The sequence below is a fragment of the Schistocerca americana genome, chromosome 2 (genome assembly GCF_021461395.2).
Source record: "Schistocerca americana isolate TAMUIC-IGC-003095 chromosome 2, iqSchAmer2.1, whole genome shotgun sequence".
NCBI classification, from domain to species: Eukaryota; Metazoa; Arthropoda; class Insecta; order Orthoptera; family Acrididae; genus Schistocerca; species Schistocerca americana.
In genome coordinates, this window is record NC_060120.1 from 342894132 (window position 1) to 342921051 (window position 26920).

The 26920-nt window shown below is 41.8% G+C and overlaps 1 protein-coding gene across 1 annotated transcript in view; it reads left to right on the plus strand.

Moving 5' to 3' along the window:
* The window catches only part of LOC124589804 (FERM, ARHGEF and pleckstrin domain-containing protein 1), a 747858-nt gene that overhangs the window by 695002 nt on the left and 25936 nt on the right, over positions 1-26920 (plus strand). The window contains exons 18-19 of the mRNA XM_047131595.1: positions 293-433; positions 19295-19449. Of these exons, the coding sequence (XP_046987551.1) occupies positions 293-433; positions 19295-19449 (296 nt within the window). The remainder of the gene's footprint in view (positions 1-292; positions 434-19294; positions 19450-26920) is intronic.

Here is a 26920-nt window from a genome sequence, read left to right on the forward strand (position 1 = left end):
GATAGGATGAGAGGGACCAATCTGTAGTTTTATTCTTGACTATTGTGATAATATTTGAAGTTGAAATTGTCTGGCTTTTAATATTTTTTGATCTGCTCCCTAAGTACAGCTAACATAGAGATTTCTACATTTGCAATATTAAAATTATTGTCCCATTCTTCAAATTGTTTTATCAGTTCTGTGGAGGAGTCATCTTGGAGTCTTATATAAAAGTTTGTGTATTGTTACATATTTGTTTCATGCTACCGAATGTATTAGTTATGTTTCAACAGAAGTTTTTGGATTTTTATAGGAGAATTTTGTGCAACTATGTGAATTACAGCGAGATTTGAGTGGCTTTGATAACTTAGTACAACCTGAAAGGGAGTTTCTACGACAGGGTTGTTTGATGAAACAGTCACGCAAAGGATATCAACAACGAATGTTCTTCCTGGTAAGTATTGATGTTATACTATACCTGCGAAAGTTTTTTTTTCTGTCCATTTGAATGGAAACAGCTATCTCCTAAAATTTATTTCAGTATACAAATGGAAAAAATTGTAATGAACATGTTTTGTGTTTTGAAGCACTGGAAGCTTTTACAGTGACATTTTCATATTTATTACTCACACTCAGTATAACATGTAGTTATTTTATTTTATTTTATGAACCTCATTTTTCTAAGCTGCATAAGTACACTAACTGATGTTCTGGTTATAATGTTGGACACATATTTGCTCTTGACATTCTGGTACATTAACTGCTTCATGTAGACATCAGGGCAAAAAGAAATGGCCAATGATATGTTCATAACAGAGTCAGCAAATAAAAGCCAAGCAGTATGGAAAGTAATAAAGAATGAAAGCAATTAAAGTGTCCCCTAAAATAGAAAATATCACTCTCCAGCATGAGAACAAGAGTGTAACTGATCCCCAACATATCGCAAACTTTTCCAGGTTTTACTATGCAGATATCACAAATAATAGTCAGTGACAAAACATATACTAGCAAGAAACAAAAAACAAAGTGCAGCCATGTTCCTCTTCAGTCTATGTTTGTGGGACAACTCCAGATGAAATCATCAATGTTGCATCAACTCTTCAAAAATGTCATCAGGAATTGATGGTATTCCTGATTGTGTCATAAAGCAGTGTATTACAAACGTTTTACTGCCTCTTACAGATATAGCCAATTCATCTTTACCAGCAGACACATTTCCAGTGTTTAGTCCCCCTTAAACATCCCAACAACCACCACCACCACATTTCCAGACTGTTTAAAAGTTGCTAAAGCTGCCCCTATTCATAAGGAAGGAGGCAAACCAAATATAGAAAACTATAGATCAATTGCCTTACTATCAGGCTTTACTAAAAACACAAAACAATAGTATATAATAGGTTAATGAAAATTTCAGCGAAAAACAAAATTTCCACTGATACTCAGCATGGATGTAGGAAAAATAAATCAGCATCTAGTGCCATCTATGATTTTATAAACAGTGCCCTGCAAGCAGTGGACAAAACACAAAGTGTCACTGACATTTTTTTAGACTTAAGTAAAGCCTTCGGCATACTGGACCATAACATACTGTTGTAAAGTGCCAAGTATATGGCATTAGAGGCATTGCTCTAAAATGGTTCACATCATATGTTACGAAAGGAGACAGATAATACAAATATAACAAGAACTAGAAGAAAATACTATGATATGTTTCTCAGATGCAGAAATTCTAAAAAATAGAAATCCATTAGGGATCCATTCTTGGGCCAACCCTCTTTCTCCTCTAAATAAACGATTAAGACCTAAACATTGAGTCATAAACAAATACTTTTCTTGCAGATGACACAAGCATCCTCAACACAGGAAACACCCTAAGTCAGCTACAAGTAGCTGTAAGTAAAACTACAGCACAGCTAAATAGATGGTTTGAAGGGAATAAACTAATGACAAAACAATATTCCTAATTTCTGTTTAAAATGTGATGCATACAGCACCGCTCTGGCAATAAACTCCAACAAAATTTCATCATCTGTGGAAACAGAGTTTTTAGGCATGACTTCAAATGGCATATACATATAAACAAAATAAATGGAACACCAAATATATCTACTTACTACCTGTAAAGCAAGTTTTAGCACTGTCCGAATTGTCTACTTTGCTCAGTTCCATAGCACCCTACTGTAAGGAATTGTATTCTGGGGTAATATACCATTTAGTTCACTCATTTTCCTAACCCAGAAAAGAACTGCAAGAGAAATGAAACATATTCGAGAAAGAGATTCTTGCAAACCCTTCTATCAAAAGTCGTCAGTCCTCCAACTTCCCTGTATGTACACACATCAAAAAAAGTTTTGCGTCACCTCGGTTCCGAGAGTTCTGGAACCTGTACAGAAAATTGGAATAGAGGTCAACATAAACATCATTTCTGCCCTTTTTATTGCTCATGAAAACTCCACACTGCCTGTTGTACCAACAAACAGCGAGACTTTCAGAGGTGGTGGTCCAGATTGCTGTACACACCGGTGCCTCTAATACCCAGCAGCATGTCCTCTTGGATTGATGCACGCCTGTATTCATCGTGGCATACTATCCTCTAGTTCATCAAGGCACTGTTGGTCCAGATTGTCACATTCGTCAATGGCAATTCGTCGTAGATCCCTCGGAGTGGTTGGTGGGTCATGTCGTCCATAAACAGCCCTTTTCAATCTATCCCAGGCATGTTCATGTCTGGAGAACATGCTGGCCACTCTAGTCGAGCAACATCATTATCCTGAAGGAAGTCATTTACAATATGTGCATGATGGGGGTGTGAATTGTTGTCCATAAAGACAAATGCCTCGCCAATATGCTGCCGATACGGTTCCACTATCGGTTGGAGGATGGCATTCATGTATCGTATAGCCTTTACGGCGCCTTACATGACTACCAGCAGCATACGTTGGCCCCACATCATGCCACCCCAAAACAGCAGGGAACCTCCACCTTACTGCACTTGCTGGACTGTTTGTCTAAAGAGATCAGCCTGACCGGGTTGCCTCCAAACATGTCTCCAACGATTGTGTGGTTGAAGGCATATGCGACACTCATCGGTGAAGAGAGCGTGGTGCCAATCCTGAGCGGTCCATTCGGCATGTTGTTGGACCCATCTGTACCGCGTTGCATGGTGTCATGGTTGCAAAGATGGATCTCGCCATGGATGCCGGGAGTGAAGTTGCACATCATGCATCCTATTGTGCACAGTTTGAGTCGTAACATGACACCCTGTGGCTGCACGAAAAGCATTATTGAACATGATGGCGTTGCTGTCAGGGTTCCTCCGAGCCATATCCTTATGTAACAGTCATCCACTGCAGTAGTAGCCCTTGGGCGGCCTGAGCAAGGCATGTCATCGACAGTTCCTGTCTCTCTGTATCTCCTCCATGTCTGAACAACATCGCTTTGGTTCACTCCAAGATGCCTGGACACTTCCGTTGTTGAGAGCCCTTACTGGCACAAAATAACAATGCGGATGTGATCGAACTGCAGTATTGACCTTCTAGGCATGGTTGAACTATAGACAACACAAGCTGTGTACCTCCTTCCTGGTGGAATGACTGGAACTGATTGGCTGTCGGACCCCCTCTGCTTAGAGGCGCTGCTCATGCATGGTTGTTTACATCTTTAGGCGGGTTTAGTGTCATCTCTGAACAGTCAAAGGGACTATGTCTGTGACACAATATCCACAGTCAAAGTCTACCTTCAGGAGTTCTGGGAACTGGGGTGATGCAAAACTTTTTTTGATGTGTACATATACTAGAAATCTGTAAGTATGTTAGAAAGAACATAAAAGACTTAAATGAAAATTTTAATATCAATGAAAATGATACAAGATGAAAGGAAAAATATCATGTCCAGTCAGTAAGGACATCAACCTAACTTCCACAATAAACAGTGGCAGTCTTCTGCATAAGGTAAAAATCATATCATTATTCACACTTTTTTGTGAAACCTTAAGGGCCTTCTTATTAGATCACTGCTTATATTCAGTAGCAGAATTTTTAGAACATTTGAGATACAAGAGCCTTGAAACAAGACAGTGCAGCTACCGCTAGTAGTGCAAGCTCTTTTGTGGATAAAGCTAAAATTTATGCATTTACTAATACTGTATTGTTACTGTGTTGTGTTACCAATGCACCCACACGTGTGCACACGCCTATACGCACGCGCGCACGCCCCCCCCCCCCCCCTACACACCACACACACACACACACACACACACACACACACACACACACACACACACACGCATTCCGCTGCCTACACATTTACTCTTCCCTCCCATTGTTAGCCTACTAAGACTCATTCTTTGGATGTCCCCATAGAACATTAGTCTGCTTTTCCTAATTTCACTTGCATTATTTTGTACGTGTTTGTATTCTTCTTAATTTTAATGTTTCTATTCTTGTTCTCTTTCGTATTGGTATATTTTTGTATTTCTGTAGAGTTATCCGTTTATTATGAAAGTCTTTTGTAGAGTGGAATGCTAAGTCCATTTTCATAATTTTCCTCTGGGTACTTAAATTTGTATATTCTCCTGAATTTTCCAAGCTTTTTGCTTAAATTGATGATACATTTTGTTGTTTTATTACTACTTCCTTTTTTTTCTATGGAGATTTGTAATCAAAGCTCTACTGCTATTTGTTGAGTATTATGTTTTTGTGTTACCTCTTCACTGTTTACTGAACTCACTAAATCATCTACAAGTATAAAAACTCTGTTTTAAAATTGTTTTCTAGCCAGTTTGTATTCTAATTTCTATGTTCAGTTCTATTAATTCATTCCTCTATTCTGTCACCTCTTCAGTCTTCTTCAGTGCCTCTCTTTATCTGAAATGGATCTATAATTTCTCCCCTGGAGTCCAGCTTAGATTTGATCTAATTTCTTGAAAGAGGTCCTGTGTCTTCCAATCTCTTTCGAGTGCAACCAGAATTCTGGATAAAGTCAGTCAATTTTTTTTAGATCTTTTAGGCAATTTGAGCAATATTAGCTTCAGATAATTGATCTGTTCTGCACAGGACACAGTTCTCCTAAACACTGTCTAATAACCACCTTATTTGCCATCCAGTCATTCATCTCAGCTTCTCAGAATCCCAGCATAAAAAAATTCCGTGTAATGGAGGAGTAAGTGTACCCTACATTTTTTGATACATGTTTAGTCATGATTTTGTGTGGTGGGTGGATTAGTGCTATTTTACAGTCATTTGATAACTTATTCCCAGATTTTTTTTCATCAGTTTAACTAGTGCTAGTTGTGTTTCACTTAGATAGTTTTCTAAAATATTGGCTACTATATTGCAGCTACCATGGCTGAAATTACCTTAATTCCTTCTTAAATAACTGATAAAAAGTTAATACCTGTTTTTCTTGATGTTCTAATCATTCAAATTCAATTGTCCTGTCTTGTACCCTATCTTAACATTTCTAATAATTTTATGCAGTTTATGTAACACTCTTCTGATCTCCAGAGTATTGTGTAAGCAAATTATGCAGTTCAGGGATATAACTAAGCTGAGGCAACCAGGATGTTGCCTCCCCCCCCCCTCTCCCCCTTCCCCAAGGATGAAGGACCTATGGTACCTGAAAAGAGGAGGAAAAAGTAAAATGGAACTAATTAGTAAAGTTGATGAGTGTGAAGTCCTTCTTTATATTAAAATAATCAAAGTCAGTTTTGTAAATCATTCTGACATGAAGATATGTGAATCATTTAGTAAAGTTTAGATAGCGGACGATGTTGTGTTCAGTGCATCTATGTACACATAAACGAAAACAGATGTAACACCTTGGTGAATCCAGGATGGCCGCCGGGATGGGGAGGGGGTGAAAAAAATTTAACAGTGATCTGAAGCTATTGTATATTACAGTGGAAGCTCGCTAATCCATTCTCTAAGGAACTGCAAGCATGTTTGGAATGCAAAAAAGATTGAATTATCGGAGGAACACTTTCGTTGAGCCATAATACACAATGCAGTACAGTACAACTTTAGTTTTCAACTGAAAATACTGTCTAAAATAATGTTCCCTGTTAAAACAGTAAAATGAAAAGAAAACATTGACACACTAAAAAATCTTTCACAACAGTTTAATGTACTATAGTGGCTGTACTGTAAAATATGTTTGTATTGTACTGTAAGATATTGTTTTTTGAGTAATAGTTTAACATTTATACATACCTTATTATAGCACTGCATTGACACACAACTCATTTGTGCTTAACTATATAAAACATGATAAATCAGATGCTAAAAATGTTTGCTTTCTAAGCTGGATGAAAAAAATCTGTAATGTTCTTTTGCTTGTCAGACAACAACCTTGATTTTGCCACAGTGCTCCTTCTCTTCCTAATTGACAAAATGTCTATTGGGGTAGACATAGAGCTTTGTTCAATTTATTGAAGGGCTATATCAAATGCATTCTCAGCATCTGTATGTGGTACTTGAGCTGTAGCTTCAGTGTCATCATCATCTTTCTCATTCCCATCAGTTGTTTGAGCTACGGCATCAGTTAATTCTGCTTCTATTGTACAGTCAACTTCAGCTGTACTGATCCACTCACAACACTGGACTTAATGTCCAATCGTAAGAACATCATCATATGTTTACATTTAGTTGGTGCCATAATTTTGTTTCACACACTTTAATATGTGAGAACAACACTATCACTAATTTATAAACTACATGATTATGTACTAACACTTATTGATCAAGTTAGTAATAAGTTGTTTCATGCTAGAACTGATCAAACTATCACACCTAACAAAGGTCAACTGCCTGCTGATCTATATCACAGATGACGAGTCATCAACAAATCCTGTAGCAGTTGCCAGTACTTATGAGTACTTCTAAGGTAATGCTAAAGACACCCAATTCAACACACTGGGATGGCAAGATGTAAATGATAACTGTTTACAATGTACCACAGTCGGGTAAAGAAAGTTGAGATGAACAATTTGATATATGTCATTTGTGGTCTATCAAGTCAAGAAATTAGTTCAAATTGGTATACAAACCATATACGTTACAGAACATGCACACTGTGCAAGATTTTCAATATCCTCTCACTTTCTTCATGCAAACTAATAGTCCTAGAGAGAAAAAATGAATAAGACCTTCTTTGTGGGAAGTTTACTGTAGTTTAATTTTGTGCTGGGATATGTGTTAGAGGCCACAGTTTTAGAGTTACTCATGGTACTCCCTCCTGCCACTGCACAAAAATTTTTTGACTACACAAATTATTTCCCATTTTTGATCAATTTTGGTTTTCATTGACTGGGCTGTCATGCCAGAGATGTAAGACTAGTATGTAACAACCTGTCAGTGAAAAGGTCATTAGAGTTGGAGTGAATACTTGGGTAGAGGAAGGATGGATAAATAATGTGGCTGTGTTCAAAGGAACCATCTCAACAATTACGTCCAGTGATCTGTGAGGAAATCATGGAAAACCTCAATCTGAGTGGGTGTGGCTGGGGATATGAATCACTGTCCTTCTGAATGCGAGTCCATTGTCATACAACTGCAACATATTGCTCAATTGTTCACAAAAATAGCTGGCATTGAAGAGTCATGTGAGAAACTATCTGATAAAACTAGTGTGAAAGATTGGCCATTGAGTGTAAATGCATAAGAATTAAAACAGTAAAGAAACACTTCAATGAGCTTAGTGATTGATGAAATACTGACAGTGCCCTAAATGAGCTTAAGATAACACTTTTATGCAATGTTTGACAGCATGTAGCTAAATACCTGTTTTCTAATGAATGAAGGATATTGTTGATGCGTAAATAACAATGTAACATCTTTTCATATCTACCACTTAATAAAAGGCTGTTTGAAAAGTTGGGTAGATGGATTTTGGAGGAAGAGTTCAGATTTAGTAGAGGAAAAGGAACAAGGGATGCTGTTAGCCTATTAAGAATCATGGGGGAAATCTATACAGTGAAAGGCACAGAAATTTATGCTGTTTTTTACTAATTTGGAGAAAGCTTTCAACAGAGTTCAGTGAAACAAGCTGATGGATACATTGAAGATGAAAGGGGTAGGTTGGAAGGAGAGTCAAAAGGTGCAGAATCTGTATTTACAACAGAAATCAAGATTATAATTCTAAATGTAGTGTAGGAAGGAAGCAACATAGGAAGGGACATTAAACAAGGCTGTTGCCTCTCCCCTTTGTTATTCAATTTATGCCTCGAAGAAATTATTGCATGGTATTAGTGGCAGAAAGTGAATGAACTGCAAATAAAATGCAAAAAACAAAAGTATGGTGATAGGTGCAGGAGGGAGACCAGCAAATATTAAGAAGGGACAAGGTATTATTAGCCGAGTAAGAGTATTTAATTATCTTGGATGTTCAATCACTGAAGATTTGAGATGTCAACAGGAAGTGAAAACTTGCATTGCTATAGCGAAGGAGGCATTTAATAGGAACAAGAGATTATTATGTGGCAAACTAGATAAAGATCTGAGGAGAAGGCTTAGCAAGTGTTTTGTCTGCACTGTGCCACTCTTTGGGGCAGGAACATGTACAATGAGATGAGAGGATGAAAAAGGCTAGAAACATTTGAGATGTGGATGTGGAGGAGAATGAAGAGGATAAGCTGGATCGAAAGAGTGAGTAACAAAAGAGTGTGGAAAGGTTTTTACAGTTATTCAGAAATGGTTATCCAGTTTGGAAGTACTATCAGTAGGAGAAAGGTGACAGGTCACAGGCTTGTTTGACTAACAAGAGAGTGTTGAAAAATTTTGATAAGCATAACTCAAAGTCACACCTAACATCTCTCAAGAACATGGTTGGAAAACTACAAGACTTGTCTTTCAGCACAGAAACCATGAACGTTCTTCAGCCCAATATGTGTCTACCACTTTGAAATCGTGTAGATAAACAAACCAGACAAGTATGATTGAGACTCACACTCTGAAGGCTCAGTAGCAGCTTGATTATACACTCATGCTCATAAATTAAGGAAAATTGCAGAATGTGGTGCCACACAACATGGCACTTCGCAAAGCTGGCGCTTATAGCATAAGCACATAGGGAACACACACGACACAGATCTATAAATCCGTGGTATTGGTGATAAGTTGAGAAAACCGTCCTGAAACACATTTACTACAAAACGCCACTGTTTCCTTCGCATGTACCCCAACATCAATATAGTATATGATCACCATGCACATGTACACAGGCCACACAACGGGTTGGCATACTCTGGATCAGGTGGTTGAGCAGCTGCTGGGGTATAGCCTCCCATTCTTGCACCAGTGCCCGTCAGAGCTCCTGAAGTGTCCTAGGGGTTTGAAGACATGCAGCAATATGTCAACTGAGAGCATCCCAGATGTGCTCAATGTGGTTTAGGTCTGGAGAACAGGCAGGCCACTCCATTCGCTTGCTATCTTCTGTATCAAGGTACTCCTCTACGATGACAGCTCGGTGGGCCCGTGCGTTATCATCCATCAGAAGGAAGGTGGGACCCACTATACCCCTGAAAAGGCAGACATACTGGTGCAAAATGACGTCCCAATACACCTGACCTGTTACAGTTCCTGTGTCAAAGACATGCAGGGGTGTACGTGCACCAATCATAATCCCACCTCACACCATCAAACCATGATCTCCATACAGGTCCCTTTCAAGGACATTAAGGGGTTGGTATCTGGTTCCTGGTTCACGCCAGATGAAAATGCAGCGAGAATCACTGTTCAGACTACACCTGGACTCGTCCGTGAACATAACCTGGGACCACTGTTCCATGTACTGTGTTCTTGACACCAGGCTTCACGGGCTCTCCTGTGACCAGGGGTCAGTGCACCTTGCAGGTCTCCAGGTAAATAAACCGTGTCTGTTCAGTCATCTGTAGACTGTGTGTCTGTAGACAACTGTTTCAGTGGCTGCAGTAAGGTCCCGAGCAAGGCTACCTGCAGTACTCCGTGGCCGTCTGCGGGCACTGATTTTGAGATATCGGTCTTCTTGTGGTGTTGCGCACTGTGGACGTCCCATACTGTAGTGCCTAGACACGTTTACTGTCTGCTGGAATCATTGCCACAATCTTGAGATCACACTTTATAGCACATGGAGGGCCCGAGCTACAACCTGCTGCTGTGTTTGACCAGCCTCCAGTCGCCCTAGTATTCTACCCCTCATAATGTCATCAATATGTGTTCTTTGAGCCATTTTCAACACACAGTCACCATTAGCACTTCTGAAAATGTCTGCACACTTACTCGCTGCACCATACTCTGACATGCACCAACTCACCTCTGCATATGTGGACTGCTGCCAGCGCCACCGTGCAACGACCACAGGTCAAATGCACTGCATAATAATAATAATAATAATAACAAGGAAGGAAACAAGAAGGAAACAAAACCAAACATTCAACACAAACCAAAAGAAATTTTACCAGACAATAGATAACACACACATTAAAATAGGCAATCCACCAAACATAACAGACATGGAGGAACACTTCTGGAGCAACATATGGCCAAACCCGGTACAACATAACAGGCATGCACGGTGGATACAAGCAGAAACAGATACATACAAGATGATACCACAAATGCCTGAAGTGATAATTTTGCAACATGAAGTCACCCAAGCAATTAATTCTACTCACAATTGGAAAGCCCCTGGAAAAGATAAAATAGCAAATTTCTGGCTAAAGAAATTCACCTAAACACATTCACATCTAACTAAATTATTTAACAGTTACATTGCAGACCCATACTCATTCCCTGATACACTTACACATGGAATAACTTATCTGAAACCTAAAGATCAAGCAGACACAGTAAACCCAGCTAAATATCGTCCCATAACATGCCTACCAACAATGTACAAAATATTAACTTCAGTCATTACACAGAAATTAATGACACATACAACACAGAACAAAATTATAAATGAGGAGCAAAAAGGCTGTTGCAAAGGAGCACGAGGATGTAAAGAGCAACTGATAATAGATGCAGAGGTGACATATCAAGCTAAAACTAAACAAAGGTCGCTACACTATGCGTACATTGATTACCAAAAACCTTTTGATAGTGTACCCCACTCATGGTTACTACAAATATTGGAAATATACAAAGTAGATCCTAAATTGATACAGTTCCTAAACATAGTAATGAAAAATTGGAAAAGCACACTTAATATCCAAACAAATTCAAATAAGATCACATCACAACCAATACAAATTAAGTGTGGGATATACCAAGGAGACTCATGAAGTCCTTTCTGGTTCTGCCTTGCTCTGAACCCACTATCCAACATGCTAAATAATACAAATTATGGATACAATATTACTGGAACATACCCGCACAAAATCACACATCTGCTATACATGGATGATCTAAAACTACTGGCAGCAACAAATCAACAACTCAACCAATTACTAAAGATAACAGAAGTATTCAGCAATGATATAAATACGGCTTTTGGAACAGACAAATGTAAGAAAAATAGCATAGTCAAGGGAAAACACACTAAATAAGAAGATTACATATTGGATAACCACAGCGACTGCATAGAAGTGATGGAAAAAACAGATGCCTATAAATATCTAGGATACAGACAAAAAATAGGAATAGATCATACAAATATTAAAGAAGAACTAAAAGAAAAATATAGACAAAGACTAACAAAAATACTGAAAACAGAATTGACAGCAAGAAACAAGACAAAAGCTATAAATACTTATGCTATACCAATATTGACCTACTCATTTGGAGTAGTGAAATGGAGTAAAACAGACCTAGAAGCACTCAATACACTTACACGATCACAATGCCACAAATAAAGAATACATCACATACATTCAGCAACTGAAAGATTCACATTAAGCAGAAAGGAAGGAGGAAGGGGATTTATCGACATAAAAAACCTACATTATGGACAGGTAGACAATTTAAGAAAATTCTTTATAGAACGAGCAGAAACTAGCAAAATACACAAAGCAATCACTCATATAAATACATCGACTACACCACTGCAATTTCATAACCACTTCTACAACCGTTTAGATCACATAACATCAACAGATATGAAGAAAGTAAATTGGATAAAGAAAACACTACATGGCAAGCACCCGTATCATCTAACGTAGCCACACATTGATCAAGACGCATCCAACACATGGCTAAGGAAAGGCAATATATACAGTGAGACGGAAGGATTCATGATTGCAATACAGGATCAAACAATAAACACCAGATATTACAGCAAGCATATTATTAAAGATCCCAATACCACAACAGATAAATGCAGACTTTGCAAACAACAAATAGAAACAGTAGATCACATCACAAGCGGATGTACAATACTAGCAAATACAGAATACCCCAGAAGACATGACAATGTAGCAAAAATAATACATCAACAGCTTGCCTTACAACATAAACTTATAAAACAACATGTTCCCACATACAAGTATGCACCACAAAATGTACTGGAGAACGATGAATACAAATGATACTGGAATAGAACCATTATAACAGATAAAACAACACCACATAACAAACCTGACATCATACTCACCAATAAAAAGAAGAAATTAACACAACTAATCGAAATATCCATACCCAATACAACAAATATACAAGAGAAAACAGGAGAAAAAATTGAAAAATACATCCAACTGGCTGAGGAAGTCAAGGACATGTGGCATCAGGATAAAGTTGACATTATACCAATTATACTATCAACTACAGGAGTCATACCACACAATATCCAACAGTACATCAATGCTATACAGCTACATCCAAACTTATATATACAACTACAGAAATCTGTAATTATTGACACTTGTTCAATTACCCGAAAGTTCCTAAATGCAATGTAACATATACCGTACAGTTAAAAGGAAGTCACGCTTGATCAAGGTCTGCGTCACCTTCCATTTTTAACCAGACATAACATCTGAGACAAGAAAGAAATAATAATAATGTTGTGTGGCCCAATTGCCTGGTGCAAGTCTTTCTATTGAATGTCACTTTGGTGACTTGTGTATCCTTAACCTACCACAGTTGTCCACGGGGACCTGCAGTTTATCGTGGAATTTGAATCATGTGATGTTTCTGGCACCTCCTCACATCATTGAGAGGTGAAGACTAGTTTAAAACAACGACTGAAAAATACTTGGTTGGACCGAGATGTGATCCTGTTATCTCTAAGTTTTGGCTTCCAGGCACTTACGTTATGGGTAGACCAACATGCCTGACGTTTATCTAGACAGTTCACCTATAGGTTTTGATGAATGAGTTCGTATCAAAATATGTGACATAAATCCCCATATCTTTTGATTACATCAACTTAGAAGCTTAAAGTTTTTATACCTCCAGAGAATCATAGATCATAATGTTTGACATAAATTTCAACATGATACCTCTACTTGTTCCTTAGAAAAAGTTGTGTCAACAGGCAGACAGATAGACAAAGAGACAAACAATGAAGTGGTCTTGAAAGAGTGCTGCTGTTACTGATTAAGATATGGAACCCTAAAATTGGAAATAAAAGGGCACACTGTAACACAGAAACATTCATTCTTCCCATAGCCTATCTATGACTGGAACCAGAACATACTTTAAAAGAATCCTCTGCCATGCAGTTTACAATGATTTGTAGAATTTAGATGAAGACATAGATGTATAAAACATGTTTGAAATGAAAGAGCATGAAGTAATGATGTTTCTAAAGTAATGCACCAAGGAAAAACTCATTAGAACAAGATGAGAATTTAGCTCCCTTAGCAGATACATTTCGTTAGCTGTTTACATTTTTATGTTTCTGTCTTATGTACTTCTTGGAAATTATCTATCCATTCTTGTTTTCCGCTTGCAGAGCTGTATTGCTTTGTAAGTGGTGCGCTGACAAGACATCCTTTGAAACAGTACTAAATGCGACGATTATCCTGAAGCCTACTCATGACATAAATAAATTTGATTTAATGGCAACAAATAGATGTGACCTCCTTGAGGATACCCAAATTGAGACATGTATCAGTGACCAAGAGACATTTGTAGCAGCTATAATTATCAAAGTAGAAAGGACAATTAAAACTAGTATAAAAATTCACATGTTCAGTACAGTAGATAAAGAAGCACTAGTGTTGTACACATCTCAGCAAGGAACTCAAAACATTTAATCCTGGGCAGAAGCATGTAGAGGAGCTATGGCTCAACTTTAAAAGAATAATCGCCCAATCACTGGATATATATGTACGTAGCCGAACAGTTTGTGATGGATCTTCCTTATGAGTAGTATGCAGTGTACAAAATTTCATTAAACTTTGAGAGAAACAGCAGCTTCTGCACAGTAAATGTAAAATACAGTACAGAGCTGTAGATAGGAAGTTGCTGAAGGAAACATGGTTGGCTGTCAAAAGGGCAATGCGTGAAGTATCCAACGACTACCAGAGCAAAATCTTACCAAACAACTTCTCAGAAAACCTACAGAAATTCTGATCATGAGTAAAGATTGTCAGTTTCTAGGCCCTCATGAATAACACAGGAACTGATTTTGATGATAGTAAAGCAAAGCAGAAATAGTGAACGCCATTTTCAAATGTTTCTTTACATAAAGAAAGGCAGCACGAGTGACCACATATTTGTTTTATTTGTGGGAGAGTACAACATAAATGCTGAAAAATCTGTACTGACGTATATAGATGCCGAGCATCCTGCAAAAACTTATACAGATTTTGAAAAACCAATATTAAATGACTAGGAATGTGCCACACTCCCTTACGTATTCCTGCCCTAGATGGTGCAAAGTTCAGATTAGAATAATTACAGCACACATAGAAGCATTTAAGCAGTCATCGTTCCCACATTCAATATGTAAATCGAACTGGAGGAGACCCTGATATGTGGTAAATGTGGAATAACCTCTGCCATCCATTAATCAGTGGTTTGCATAGTATTGATGTAAACATAGGAGTTTTATTTGATGGAAAATAAATGTTGAAACCTACACGTATAATATTTTTTTATTTTTATAATTTGCTTTCGTAGAATTGTATTAATAGTCTGAATAAAGTCTTCCAAGGATTCCAACTGTGTTAGGAATTTTAAGTGTGTACTAATTGTCAACTGTTATGACAGTCTATACAGTCCTTACATTCATGTGATATTTACACACTCTTGGGATAATGCCACTTACGCCTTAAGTGACATTCAGTGCCTTGTTGAGTCTCAGATTTTATTGGATGATTCTTCAAGTTCTACAGTGACATTATTCAACAGAATTTTTAGTCAGTGGTTTGTGATATTGTGAAACTCATTCATTAAGTGATAACAATCTGTGCTTTATAGTAGGGAAGAGTGAAATTAGTGGATGGAGGGGCAAGTGTAGGAGGCACTCCCTCTCCACCTCTTCAGCATACTTCCCTCACTCATTCTCACTACACACCTCAGTCACCACGAGTCAGAAGCCTTCTGCCCATGCATACTGAACTGGTCTCGGAAAACTATGCCATCAGACAGTGCTGCCTGTATGCTCAATGCATTACATGGTGCTCACTTAAAATGATATGATACCCTAAATCAGTAGCACATTCTAATAATGGTTTTAGAATTGTATAGAGACAGTGACTTAGTTTAAATGATTTATTATGGAATTAAAACTAAAAGTCAACTAAGTACTTCGGAAATGCTGTAGTGGAACGGCAGCATCTCCATACTAATGTGGTCTCTTGTGTTTTAGAATATACAGGGTGAGTCACCTAACATTACCGCTGGATATATTTCATAAACCACATCAAATACTGACGAATCGATTCCACAGACCGAACGTGAGGAGAGGGGCTAGTGTAATTGGTTAATATAAACCATAACAAAATGCACGGAAGTATGTTTTTTAACACAAACCTACGTTTTTTAAATGGAACCCTGTTAGTTTTGTTAGCACATCTGAACATATAAACAAATACGTAATCAGTGCCATTTATTGCATTGTAAAATGTTAATTACATCCGGAGATATTGTAACCTAAAGTTGACGCTTGAGTACCACTCCTCCACTGTTCGATTGTGTTTATCGGAGAGCACCGAATTACGTAGGGATCCAGAGGGAACGGTGATGGACCTTAGGTACAGAAGATACTGGAACAGCACATTACGTCCACATGCTAACACCTTTTTATTGGTCTTTTTCACTGACGCACATGTACATTACCATGAGGACACGTGGTTTCCGTTTTCAATTACGGAGTGGAATAGAGTGTGTCCCGACATGTCAGGCCAATAGATGTTCAGTGTGGTGGCCATCATTTGCTGCACACAATTGCAATCTCTGGCGTAATGAATGTCATACACACCGCAGTACATCTGGTGTAATGTCGCCGCAGGCTGCCACAATACGTTGTTTCATATCCTCTGAGGTTGTAGGCACATCACGGTACACATTCTCCTTTAATGTACCCCACAGAAAGAAGTCCAGACGTGTAAGATCAGGAGAACGGGCTGGCCAATTTATGCGTCCTCCACGTCCTATGAAACGCCTGTCGAACATCCTGTCAAGGGTCAGCCTAGTGTTAATTGCAGAATGTGCAGGTGCACCATCATGCTGATACCACGTACGTCGATGTGTTTCCAGTGGGACATTTTCGAGCAACATTGGCAGATCATTCTGTAGAAACGCGATGTATGTTGCAGCTGTTTGGGCCCCTGCAATGAAGTGAGGACCAATGAGGTGGTCGCCAATGATTCCGCACCATACATTTACAGTCCACGGTCGCTCTACCTGTCTGAGCCAGCGAGGATTGTCCATGGACCAGTAATGCATGTTCCGTAGATTCACTGCCCCGTGGTTTGTGAAACTCGCTTCATCGGTAAACAGGTAGAACTGCAACGCATTCTCTGTTAATGCCCATTGACAGAATTGCAATCGATGATTAAAGTCATCACCATGTAATTGCTGATGTAGCGACACATGAAACGGGTGAAAGCGGTGACGATGCAGTATGCTCATGACACTACTTTGACTCAGTCCACCGGCTCTCACAATGTCCTGTGTACTCATGTGTGGGTTCATGGCAACAGCAGCTAACACACCAACTGCACGCGCTTCTCCTGTGACGGGCCTGTTACGGACCTGTTTGCGTGCTACGACCATACCTGTTGCATACAGTTGGCGGTAAATGTTTTGCAATGTGTGGCACGTTGGATGCTCTCTGTCCGAGTACCGTTCTGCATACACCCTGCAGGCTTCAGCTGCATTTCGTTGACACTTGCCATAGATGAGTATCATCTCCGCCTTTTCAGAGTTCGAATACACCGTGGTCACAGTTCCTACAACACTACACTATCACAGACGTCTGGTAACACGGTGTACTACAGTTGGTCTGCGTGCAGAGACGAATACAGAAGAACAATAGCAGCAAGCGCTACATGCGGACACTGCGACAGCTAGACCAAACCACAACAGTGCACTACAGCCACACTCGTAAACACGGTCGTCATCGTAAACATGTCCCTGCAGATGCTGCTCGCCAACCATGGCCCGTGTTTGTTACAACACGCAACTGAACGTCGGAGGTTTCAAGCGACAACTTTAGGTTACAATATCTCCAGATGTAATTAGCATTTTACAATGCAACAAACGGCACTGATTACGTATTTGTTTATATGTTCAGATGTGATAACAAAACTAATGTGGTTCCATTAAAAAAAAACGTAGGTTTGTGTTAAGAAACATACTTCCGTGCATTTTTGTATGGTTTGTATTAAACAATTGCACTAGCCCCTCTCCTCACGTTCGGTCTGTGGAATTGGTTCGTCAGTATTTGATGTGGTTTACGAAATATATCCAGCGGTAACGTTAGGTGACTCACCCTGTATATTACAGCCAAACACATTATTACTGCTCTTCTGTTAAATTATAAAGCTACACTGTTTTTGATAATGGCTAAACATTTAAACATTCCTTAACTTTGCATTTTACTTTTAACCTCGGTGCAAAGCAGAAAACACGGCTCTTCTGCTCCACACAAGTAAAACCGATAAATTTACCACCAGAGACAGTTCTTGCAGCTGTTCTATTTCATGTTGATAATTTTTTTTCGGGGGGGGGGGGGGGGGTGAGAGGAAAGGGAATTTGAGAGGAAAGGGAGCCAAGAGAGGGAACAGCAGTCACAGCTTTGGGGAAGGGATGGAACAAACACAACATTTAATACAATTTATTGCTCTGTAATTGTCCTGCTCTGAAGATTCACTACCGAAGGAACCATTTAAAGCAACGACAATGCTTTCAGTGAACTTTCCTTGGATGCATTTCTTCATAAAGTAATTTTCTTGCAAAATTCCAGTGTGGTCTATGCACTTAATTCAGTTTTGCACCATGCCATCATCAGTTGGTTTCTTAAGTAAATTCTGCACATCTTTCTTTCTGAATATACAGTTTCTTTATGTGACCTTTGTTTTCAGTAGGGCTCACACATTTATATGGGTAAGTATTAGCAGTAGTAAGGGGGCGGTCCCACAACCATGTGGCTCATTTCTGCTGCTAAACTGCCAAGTTCCTAATGACTATCAAGCTGCTTGTGGTGCCTGAATTCCCCCAACTTTTCCACTTTTATGTAGTGACCTCAAACTGAAATACTGCTCTCTTCTGGCCACTGTGCATTTTCTTTCTTCTCTGTACTTGAATTAGGAATTTCTCCTTTTTTCTTGAATGATTACTGCCAATATCCATAACAGCCACCCACAGTTCTTTTAAACCATGTAATAAAACTAAAAACCAGTGCTTAATTAGGTGACTATTCATTTCTTCAGGATAATCAATGGAATTGCGGTATGTATATATTAGCTATGCACTTTTGATAAAGCTGTGTTCAAGTGATCCAACAGACAACTTTGTCATGTAGGTGTTGCTTCTTATGATACTATCCGGACAGCATTCATAGTGGAAACGACACTGTGGAAACAGTGTGAGCTTACAGTCATGGACCATGCCAAACCACGCTGAAGACTTCTCATTGGCACTTAGAACTGGAGAGAAGGCTGCCACTTTTGCTGCTCCCTAGTATAGTATAAGGGGTATTGTTAGTGATGTTTCTGACAATATTCTCAGCTGCAAATTTGCAGTATAAGAGTTTTAAGTGGGAAGGGATAATATCTGCAGAAAAGTAAATTTTTAATTTTCTCTCATTGTCATTTATATCTGTCAAAAGAATTATTGTTGTGTCATGTAAATCTTATTATATTTTGGATTTAAAGTGTGTGTTGCAAAATTATGAGTTTCTTTGCGTATTATGAAACACCAAGTTCTCATAAAGAAACTTGTCTTGTTAGTTTTCAGACATACTGCTGTACACAAACCGGAGTGTTGTTCCAAGTATACAATTCAGAGTACATGGCCAGATGCCTCTGAGAGGGGTAATGGTGGAAGAATCACCAGAAAATCAAATGGGAGCAAACTACTGTTTCACTATATATGGAGGAAATCGGTAAGAAGAGTGCACAGTATGAAGAACAGGCTTTGAAGAAAAGTTGATTCTGTTGCTGGCACAAGATTTTTGGATTTTTTTATATTTATAGTTTTTCTTTAAGGTTTCAGTGAAACCACTCTCAGTTCCAATATTTAGAAATCTCATTTCAGTGATTTTAATTACCTTCCTGCAGTGATTTTTATGAGAGTAGAAAGATTAAACATTCCATTAAATATGGAACCACAACTTCCATCACAAATAGAATCCCTTGGCCTTAAACATCTGGAGCAGCAAACTACCTCCAGGTATTTTTCAATTCACCAACATTCTACTCCCAGCTTGGAGAACTAACCCAAACAAACCAAAAAGGCTGTTGTCACAACATTATATCTGAAAACAAATAAGCTGTAACTTACCAAACGAAAGCGTTGGTATGTTGATAGAGACAATAAAAACAATAAAAAACACACACACAAATTTCAAGCTTTCGCAACCCAAGGTTGCTTCGTCAGGAAAGAGGGAAGGTGAGGGAAAGACGAAAGGATGTGGGTTTCAATGGAGAGGGTAAGGAGTCATTCTAATCCCGGGAGTGGAAAGACTTACCTTAGGGAGAAAAAAGGACAGGTATACACTCACACACACACATATATCCATCTGCACATATACACACACAGGCAGACATGTAAATGCAAAGAGGTTGGGCAGAGATGTCAGTCGAGGTGGAAGTACAGAGGCAAAGATGTTGTTGAATGACAGGTGAGGTATGAGTGGCGGCTACTTGAAATTAGTGGAGGTTGAGGCCTGGTGGGTAACGGGAATTTCAAGTTGCCACCACTCATACCTCATCTGTCATTCAACAACATCTTTGCCTCTGTACTTCCACCTTGACTGACATTTCTGCCCAACCTCTTTGCATTTACATATGTCTGCCTGTGTGTGTGTGTGTATGTGCGGATAGATATGTGTGTCCCCCCAGGGGATCCACAACTCTTTTGTGGATACGTGCGTAGCGAGCACGGGGCCCCGAGCTAATGTGGCCTTCCTTCCTTTCCGGGCTGCATACCTTCCCTTTCCGCATCCTTCCCCATCCCCTGTCTTCACCCCCCCCCCCCTCACCTCTGGCTGTTTCCTTCACTTTCTCCCCCTCTGGGAGTATGGTTTGCGCCTACGTCCGGAGACGGACGCTTGTAAATGTACCGCATTCTTCTTCTTCCTTGCTTGTATGTCTTCTTCCTTCCTTTGTCCTTCTCCTTTCCTTACCTCTTCTCTTTACCCTTTTCTCCGCTGCGGCGTTTGAGACCCCCTCTTCTTTCCTTTCCCTATCTCTTTCTTCCTCCCTGTGCGTGTCTGAAGGCCGACCCACGCACTTCCATGCGTAGCCGGTGACGGGGTAACGCGTAATTCCCCGCCCCGGGTAGACAGGTAGGACACGTACGTACCCCCTGGTAAAGGCCAGGCCCAGGGAGGGGTGATTACCCGAGCTGATACCTTCCGAAAGTGCCGATTGGTCCCTCCGTCCGTTTGTCGGGAGGTGTGACCTGAGGTGTGAACAATCACCTAAGGCGGGTGTGCCCTCGGTGAGGGCCCCCACAAGGGAGGAGCGCGCCATCGGAGACGCCGGTAATCATGGGGGATTCTTCCGCAATGGTTTCCTCACCTTCCACTATGTCTGCTCACAAACGTAAGTTCACTGAGTCTCAGCCACAGACGGTTCTTCCATCGTTGCCACAGTTCCTTGTTGTTTCTCGGTCTGACGAAGGTCACGACTTTTCCACGGTCAACCCTTTCATTATTCAGAAAGGTGTCGACGCAATTGCGGGTCCTGTAAAGTCTTGTTCCAGACTACGGAATGGCACCCTGTTGTTGGAAACACACAGTGCCCTCCAGGCTCAAAAATTGCTGCGTACTTCTCTGCTCCACACCTTCCCTGTCCGGGTGGAACCGCACCGTACCTTAAATTCCTCGCGTGGAGTCGTTTATACACGCTCCCTCGATGGATTGTCTGACGAAGAAATTCAGCACTACCTGTCTGACCAGGGCGTCACCGCTGTTCATCGGGTTATGAAAAGGGTTGACTCGAACATCATTCCAACCCGCACTGTCTTCTTGACATTTGACAAAGTTCAACTCCCATCAAAAATCAAAGCAGGCTATGAGATAATTTCCGTTCGCCCTTATGTCCCGAACCCTACGCGTTGCTATCGATGTCAGCGGTTCAATCACACCAGCCAGTCCTGTTCCAATCCGGCCAAATGTGTTACGTGTGGCCGGGATGCCCATGAGGGTGCTTGTCCACCTCCATCCCCTCGCTGCATCAACTGTATGGGTGACCACGCTGCTTCCTCTCGAGATTGCCCTGTTTTTCAGGACGAAAAGCTGATCCAGGAAATAAGAGTGAAGGAAAAGGTGTCGACCTTTGCTGCTCGAAAGTTACTCGCCAGTCGACAGCCCACCGTGCCTCAGAAAGGAAAATACAGCGCTGTCCTTGCTTCTCCTCGGCCAACAAAGGAGGCGGCCACGCAGACTTGCGATCTCACATTTAGTACCACGGTCGTCAGATCGGCCAGCGCAAAGATCGCCCGTTCAACCTCACCTCTTTCGCCTGCCCACTCTATGGCTCACCCTTCGTCGGGTTCTGCTAAATCTCGAGCCCAAAAGTCAGACGCCAAGTCTTCCAAAAAAGAGCATTCTCGTGAAGAGTTTTTACGTACTGCAACTTCACAACCATCGGTTCCTCCTTCATCTAAACATACCTCCAAGAAGGCTACGAAGAAACACAGTTCCTCTCCTTCTCCGCCAAGGCGTGTCCCATCTACAGCACCACCTGGCGGAAATCGCCCTCGGCCATCTTCTGTGTCGCCGAGGCGCACTGTTGGTGGCCGGTCAACTGGCCGATCGTTGGTGGCAGGAGCTGCTCCTGACCAACCTATGGATCAGGATCTTCTGCCTTCGACTGAATGCCATTCCATCCTGTCGGTCGCAAGCTCTGAGCAGTCGTTGAGTTGACAGCACCCTTGGTGACGTTCCTCCATTTTCTGTTCACCCTATGTCCATTATCCACTGGAATATCCGCGGCATTCGCGCCAATCGGGAGGAATTGTCGATCCTCTCGCGATCCTACTCGCCGGTAATCTTCTGTCTTCAGGAAACAAAGCTGCGTCCCCATGACCGCTTTGTTCTCCCTCATTTTCAGTCCGTCCGATATGACCTCCCCTCTGTTGAAGGCACTCCAGCCCATGGAGGACTCATGATTCTGTTCCATGATACTCTCCATTATCACCCAATCCCCTTAAACACTTCGTTCCAAGCTGTCGCCATCCGTCTTTCCCTTTCTGGATACACGTTCTCTCTTTGTACAGTATACATTCCATCGTCTACACCAATGGCACGAGCTGATCTCCTTCATCTTCTTGATCAGCTTCCACCCCCCTATTTGCTGGTTGGGGACTTCAATGCCCACCACCCGCTTTGGGGATCTCCACATCCTTGTCCACGTGGCTCACTATTGCTAGACGTCTTCCACCAAGCGGATCTAGTCTGCCTCAACACTGGGGTCCCTACATTTTTGTCTGCCTCCACGGCAAATTTATCCCATTTGGACCTTGCGGTCGGTACTGTTCCGCTAGCTCGGCGCTTCGAATGGTTCGCCCTTGATGATCCACACTCGAGTGACCACTTTCCATGTGTTCTTCGACTGCAGCCTCAACTGCCATATATGCGCTCGCGACGCTGGAAGTTTGCCCAAGCCGATTGGACACTTTTTTCGTCTCTAGCGACATTCGATGACCGTCGCTTTCCCAGCGTCGACGATGAGGTCACACATTTTACCGACGTTATTCTCACAGCTGCGGAACGTTCAATACCACGCACCTCCGAATTGCCCCGGCGCCCCCCAGTTCCTTGGTGGAACGAGGCATGCCGTGACGCAATACGTGAGCGGCGACGTGCTCTTCGCATTTTCCGTCACCATCCAACTTTGTCCAACTGTATCCGATATAAGCAGCTCCGTGCGCGATGCCGTCGCGTCATCCGCGATAGCAAGAAGGCAAGCTGGAAATTCTTTACTAGCTCATTTAACAACTTCACTCCCTCCTCGGAAGTTTGGAGTCGGCTTCGACGGTTCTCAGGCGCGCCTAGTTTCTCCCCGGTCTCTGGGCTCACTGTCGCGCATGCTACCTTAGTGGACCCCGTCGCAATTTCTAACTCATTGGGTCAGCACTTTGCTGAGATTTCGAGCTCTTCAAATTACCCGCCAGCGTTTCTCCCGAAGAAACGTGCAGCGGAAGTGCGACATCTTGCTTTCTCCTCTCAAAATCGCGAAAGCTACAATACTGTTTTCTCCATGCGCGAACTCCAACATGCACTCTCTTCTTCTCGCTCCTCCGCCCCAGGACCGGATGGTATCCATGTCCAAATGTTGCTGCATTTATCAACCCATAGCCTGCGTTACCTCCTTCGCCTTTATAATCGAATTTGGACCGACAGTACCTTTCCCAGGCGATGGCGGGAAGCTATTGTCGTTCCCGTTCCGAAACCTGGAAAGGACAAACATCTCCCCTCTAGCTATCGCCCCATTTCTCTCACGAGTAGTGTCTGTAAGGTTTTGGAGCGTATGGTGAATTACCGTTTAGCTTGGTGGCTGGAGTCCCGCAGTCTTTTAACACCAGCCCAATGCGGATTCCGAAAGCATCGTTCTGCTGTTGACCATCTTGTTGCTCTCTCCACTTATATCATGAACAATTTTCTCCGGAAATGCCAAACGGTAGCAATATTTTTTGATCTGGAGAGAGCGTACGATACCTGTTGGAGGACAGGCATCCTCCGCACACTGTTCTCTTGGGGCTTTCGAGGCCGGCTGCCCCTTTTTCTTCGCGAATTTATGGCAGAGCGCACATTTAGGGTGCGGGTGAACACTACTCTCTCCCGTACTTTCTCCCAAGAAAACGGGGTACCCCAGGGCTCCGTGCTGAGTGTTGTACTGTTTGCCATCGCCATTAATCCAATTATGGATTGTCTCCTTCCTGATGTCTCGGGCTCCCTCTTTGTGGACGATTTTGCGATCTACTACAGCTCTCAACGGACCAGCCTTCTTGAAAGACGTCTTCAAGGATGTCTCGATCGCCTCCACTCGTGGAGCATCGAAACCGGCTTCCGTTTCTCACCCAGTAAGACCGTTTGTGTTAATTTTTGGCGACGTAAGGAGTTTCTTCCGCCCTCCTTACATCTAGGTCCTGTCAACCTTCCGTTTTCCGACGTCGCAAAATTCTTGGGTCTTATGTTTGACAGAAAACTGTGCTGGTCCTCCCACGTTTCCTATCTTTCGGCTCGCTGTCTGCGTTCCCTTAACACCCTTCGTGTCCTGAATGGTACCTCTTGGGGAGCGGACCGGGTGGTCCTTCTCCGCCTCTATCGCGCCTTAGTGCGCTCGAAATTGGATTATGGAAGCATAGTCTACTCCTCTGCTCGGCCGTCTATTCTTCGGCGTCTCGACTCTATCCACCACCGTGGATTACGTTTAGTGTCTGGAGCTTTTTACACCAGCCCTGTGGAAAGCCTTTATGCTGAGACTACTGAACCTCCGCTGTCCAATCGGCGGGCAGTCCTTCTGAGTCGTTATGCTAGCCATCTGTCTTCCATGCCTGCTAATCCAGCCTATAACCTTTTTTTCGACGAGTCCTTTGATGTCGGGTATGCAGGCGCTCCTCCTCCCTACTACCCCCGGGAGTCCGCTTCCGTCAACTGCTCCATTCTCTTTCCTTCCGCTTTCCTAAAACCTTCTTGACAACTTGGGGTACAGCACCGCCTTGGCACCGTCCCCGGATCGACTTGCTCAGAGACCTATGTGAATTTCCCAAGGATGGTACCCCTACACTTGTTTACCGTCGGGCATTTGCTGCTCTATGTGCACAAATGACGGAAGCCACATTTATTTACACCGATGGCTCGAAAACATCGTTAGGTGTAGGGAGTGCCTATATTGTTGGCGACACCCCAAATCACTTTCGGCTTCCCGACCAGTGTTCGGTTTATACTGCGGAGCTTTACGCTGTTCTCCAGGCTGTCCACTACATCCGCCGCCATCAGCGGATACAGTACGTAATCTGCTCATTTTCTCTCAGCTCTCTCCTCAGTCTCCAAGCTCTTTACCCTGTGCACCCTCTGGTCCACCGGATTCAGGACTGTCTGCGCTTGCTCCACCTGGGGGGCGTCTCAGTGGCGTTCCTCTGGCTCCCGGGACACGCTGGTATCTGTGGAAATGAGGCGGCCGATATAGCAGCCAAGGCTGCAGTCTCTCTTCCTCGGCCAGCTCTTCAGTCTCTTCCGTTTACCGATCTACGGAGCGGTTTATGTCGCCAAGTTACTCATTTATGGCATGCGCATTGGTCAACACTTCCCCACAATAAATTGCGGGAAGTGAAAGCCGTTCCTTGCGCTTGGACCTCTTCCTCCCGAACGCGTCGTCGGGAGGAAGTAATTTTAGCCCGACTCCGGATAGGGCACTGTCTTTTTAGTCATCGACATCTTTTAAGCGGTGATCCTCCCCCACTCTGTCCCCACTGCTCTCAGCTGTGGACGGTCAGACACCTTTTAATTGAATGCCCCTATTTTAATCCATTACGCTCCCGTCTACAGCTATCGCCTGATCTATCGTCGATTTTAGCAGATGACACGCGCTCAGCTGACCGCGTTCTACAGTTTATTAGAGACAGTGAAATGACGTCAGTCATTTGAAGCCTTTTTTTTGGGGGACAACCAACCCCTTTCTATAGTGGACTTTTAAGCATTCCTTCTGCTTTTAGTTTCTCAAATTTTCTGACTTTGTTTCCATTGCTGCTGATTTTAAATTTGGTTTTTTTCCTGTTTTCTACGTCACGGGCTGGGCGCTAATGACCATAGAAGTTTTGCGCCCTAAAACCACAAACAAAAAAAAAAAAAAAAAAAAAAAAAAGATATGTGTGTGTGTGCGTGCGAGTGTATACCTGTCCTTTTTTCCCCCTAAGGTAAGTCTTTCCACTCCCGGGATTGGAATGACTTCTTACCCTCTCCCTTAAAACCCACATCCTTTCGTCTCTCCCTCTCCTTCCCTCTTTCCTGATGAAGCAACCGTTGGTTGCGAAAGCTTGAATTTCGTGTGTATGTTTGTGTTTGTTTGTGTGTCTATCGACCTGCCAGCGCTTTCATTTGGTGAGTCACATCATCTTTGTTTTTTTATATATATATATATATATATATATATATATATATATATATATATATATATATATATATATATATAAAACAAAGATCAGGTGACTTACCGAACGAAGGCACTGGCAGGTCGATAGACACACAAACAAACACAAACATACACACAAAATTCAAGCTTTCGCAACAAACTGTTGCCTCATCAGGAAAGAGGGAAGGAGGAAGGAGAGGGAAAGACGAGAGGAAGTGGGTTTTAAGGGAGAGGGTAAGGAGTCATTCCAATCCCAGGAGCGGAAAGACTTAC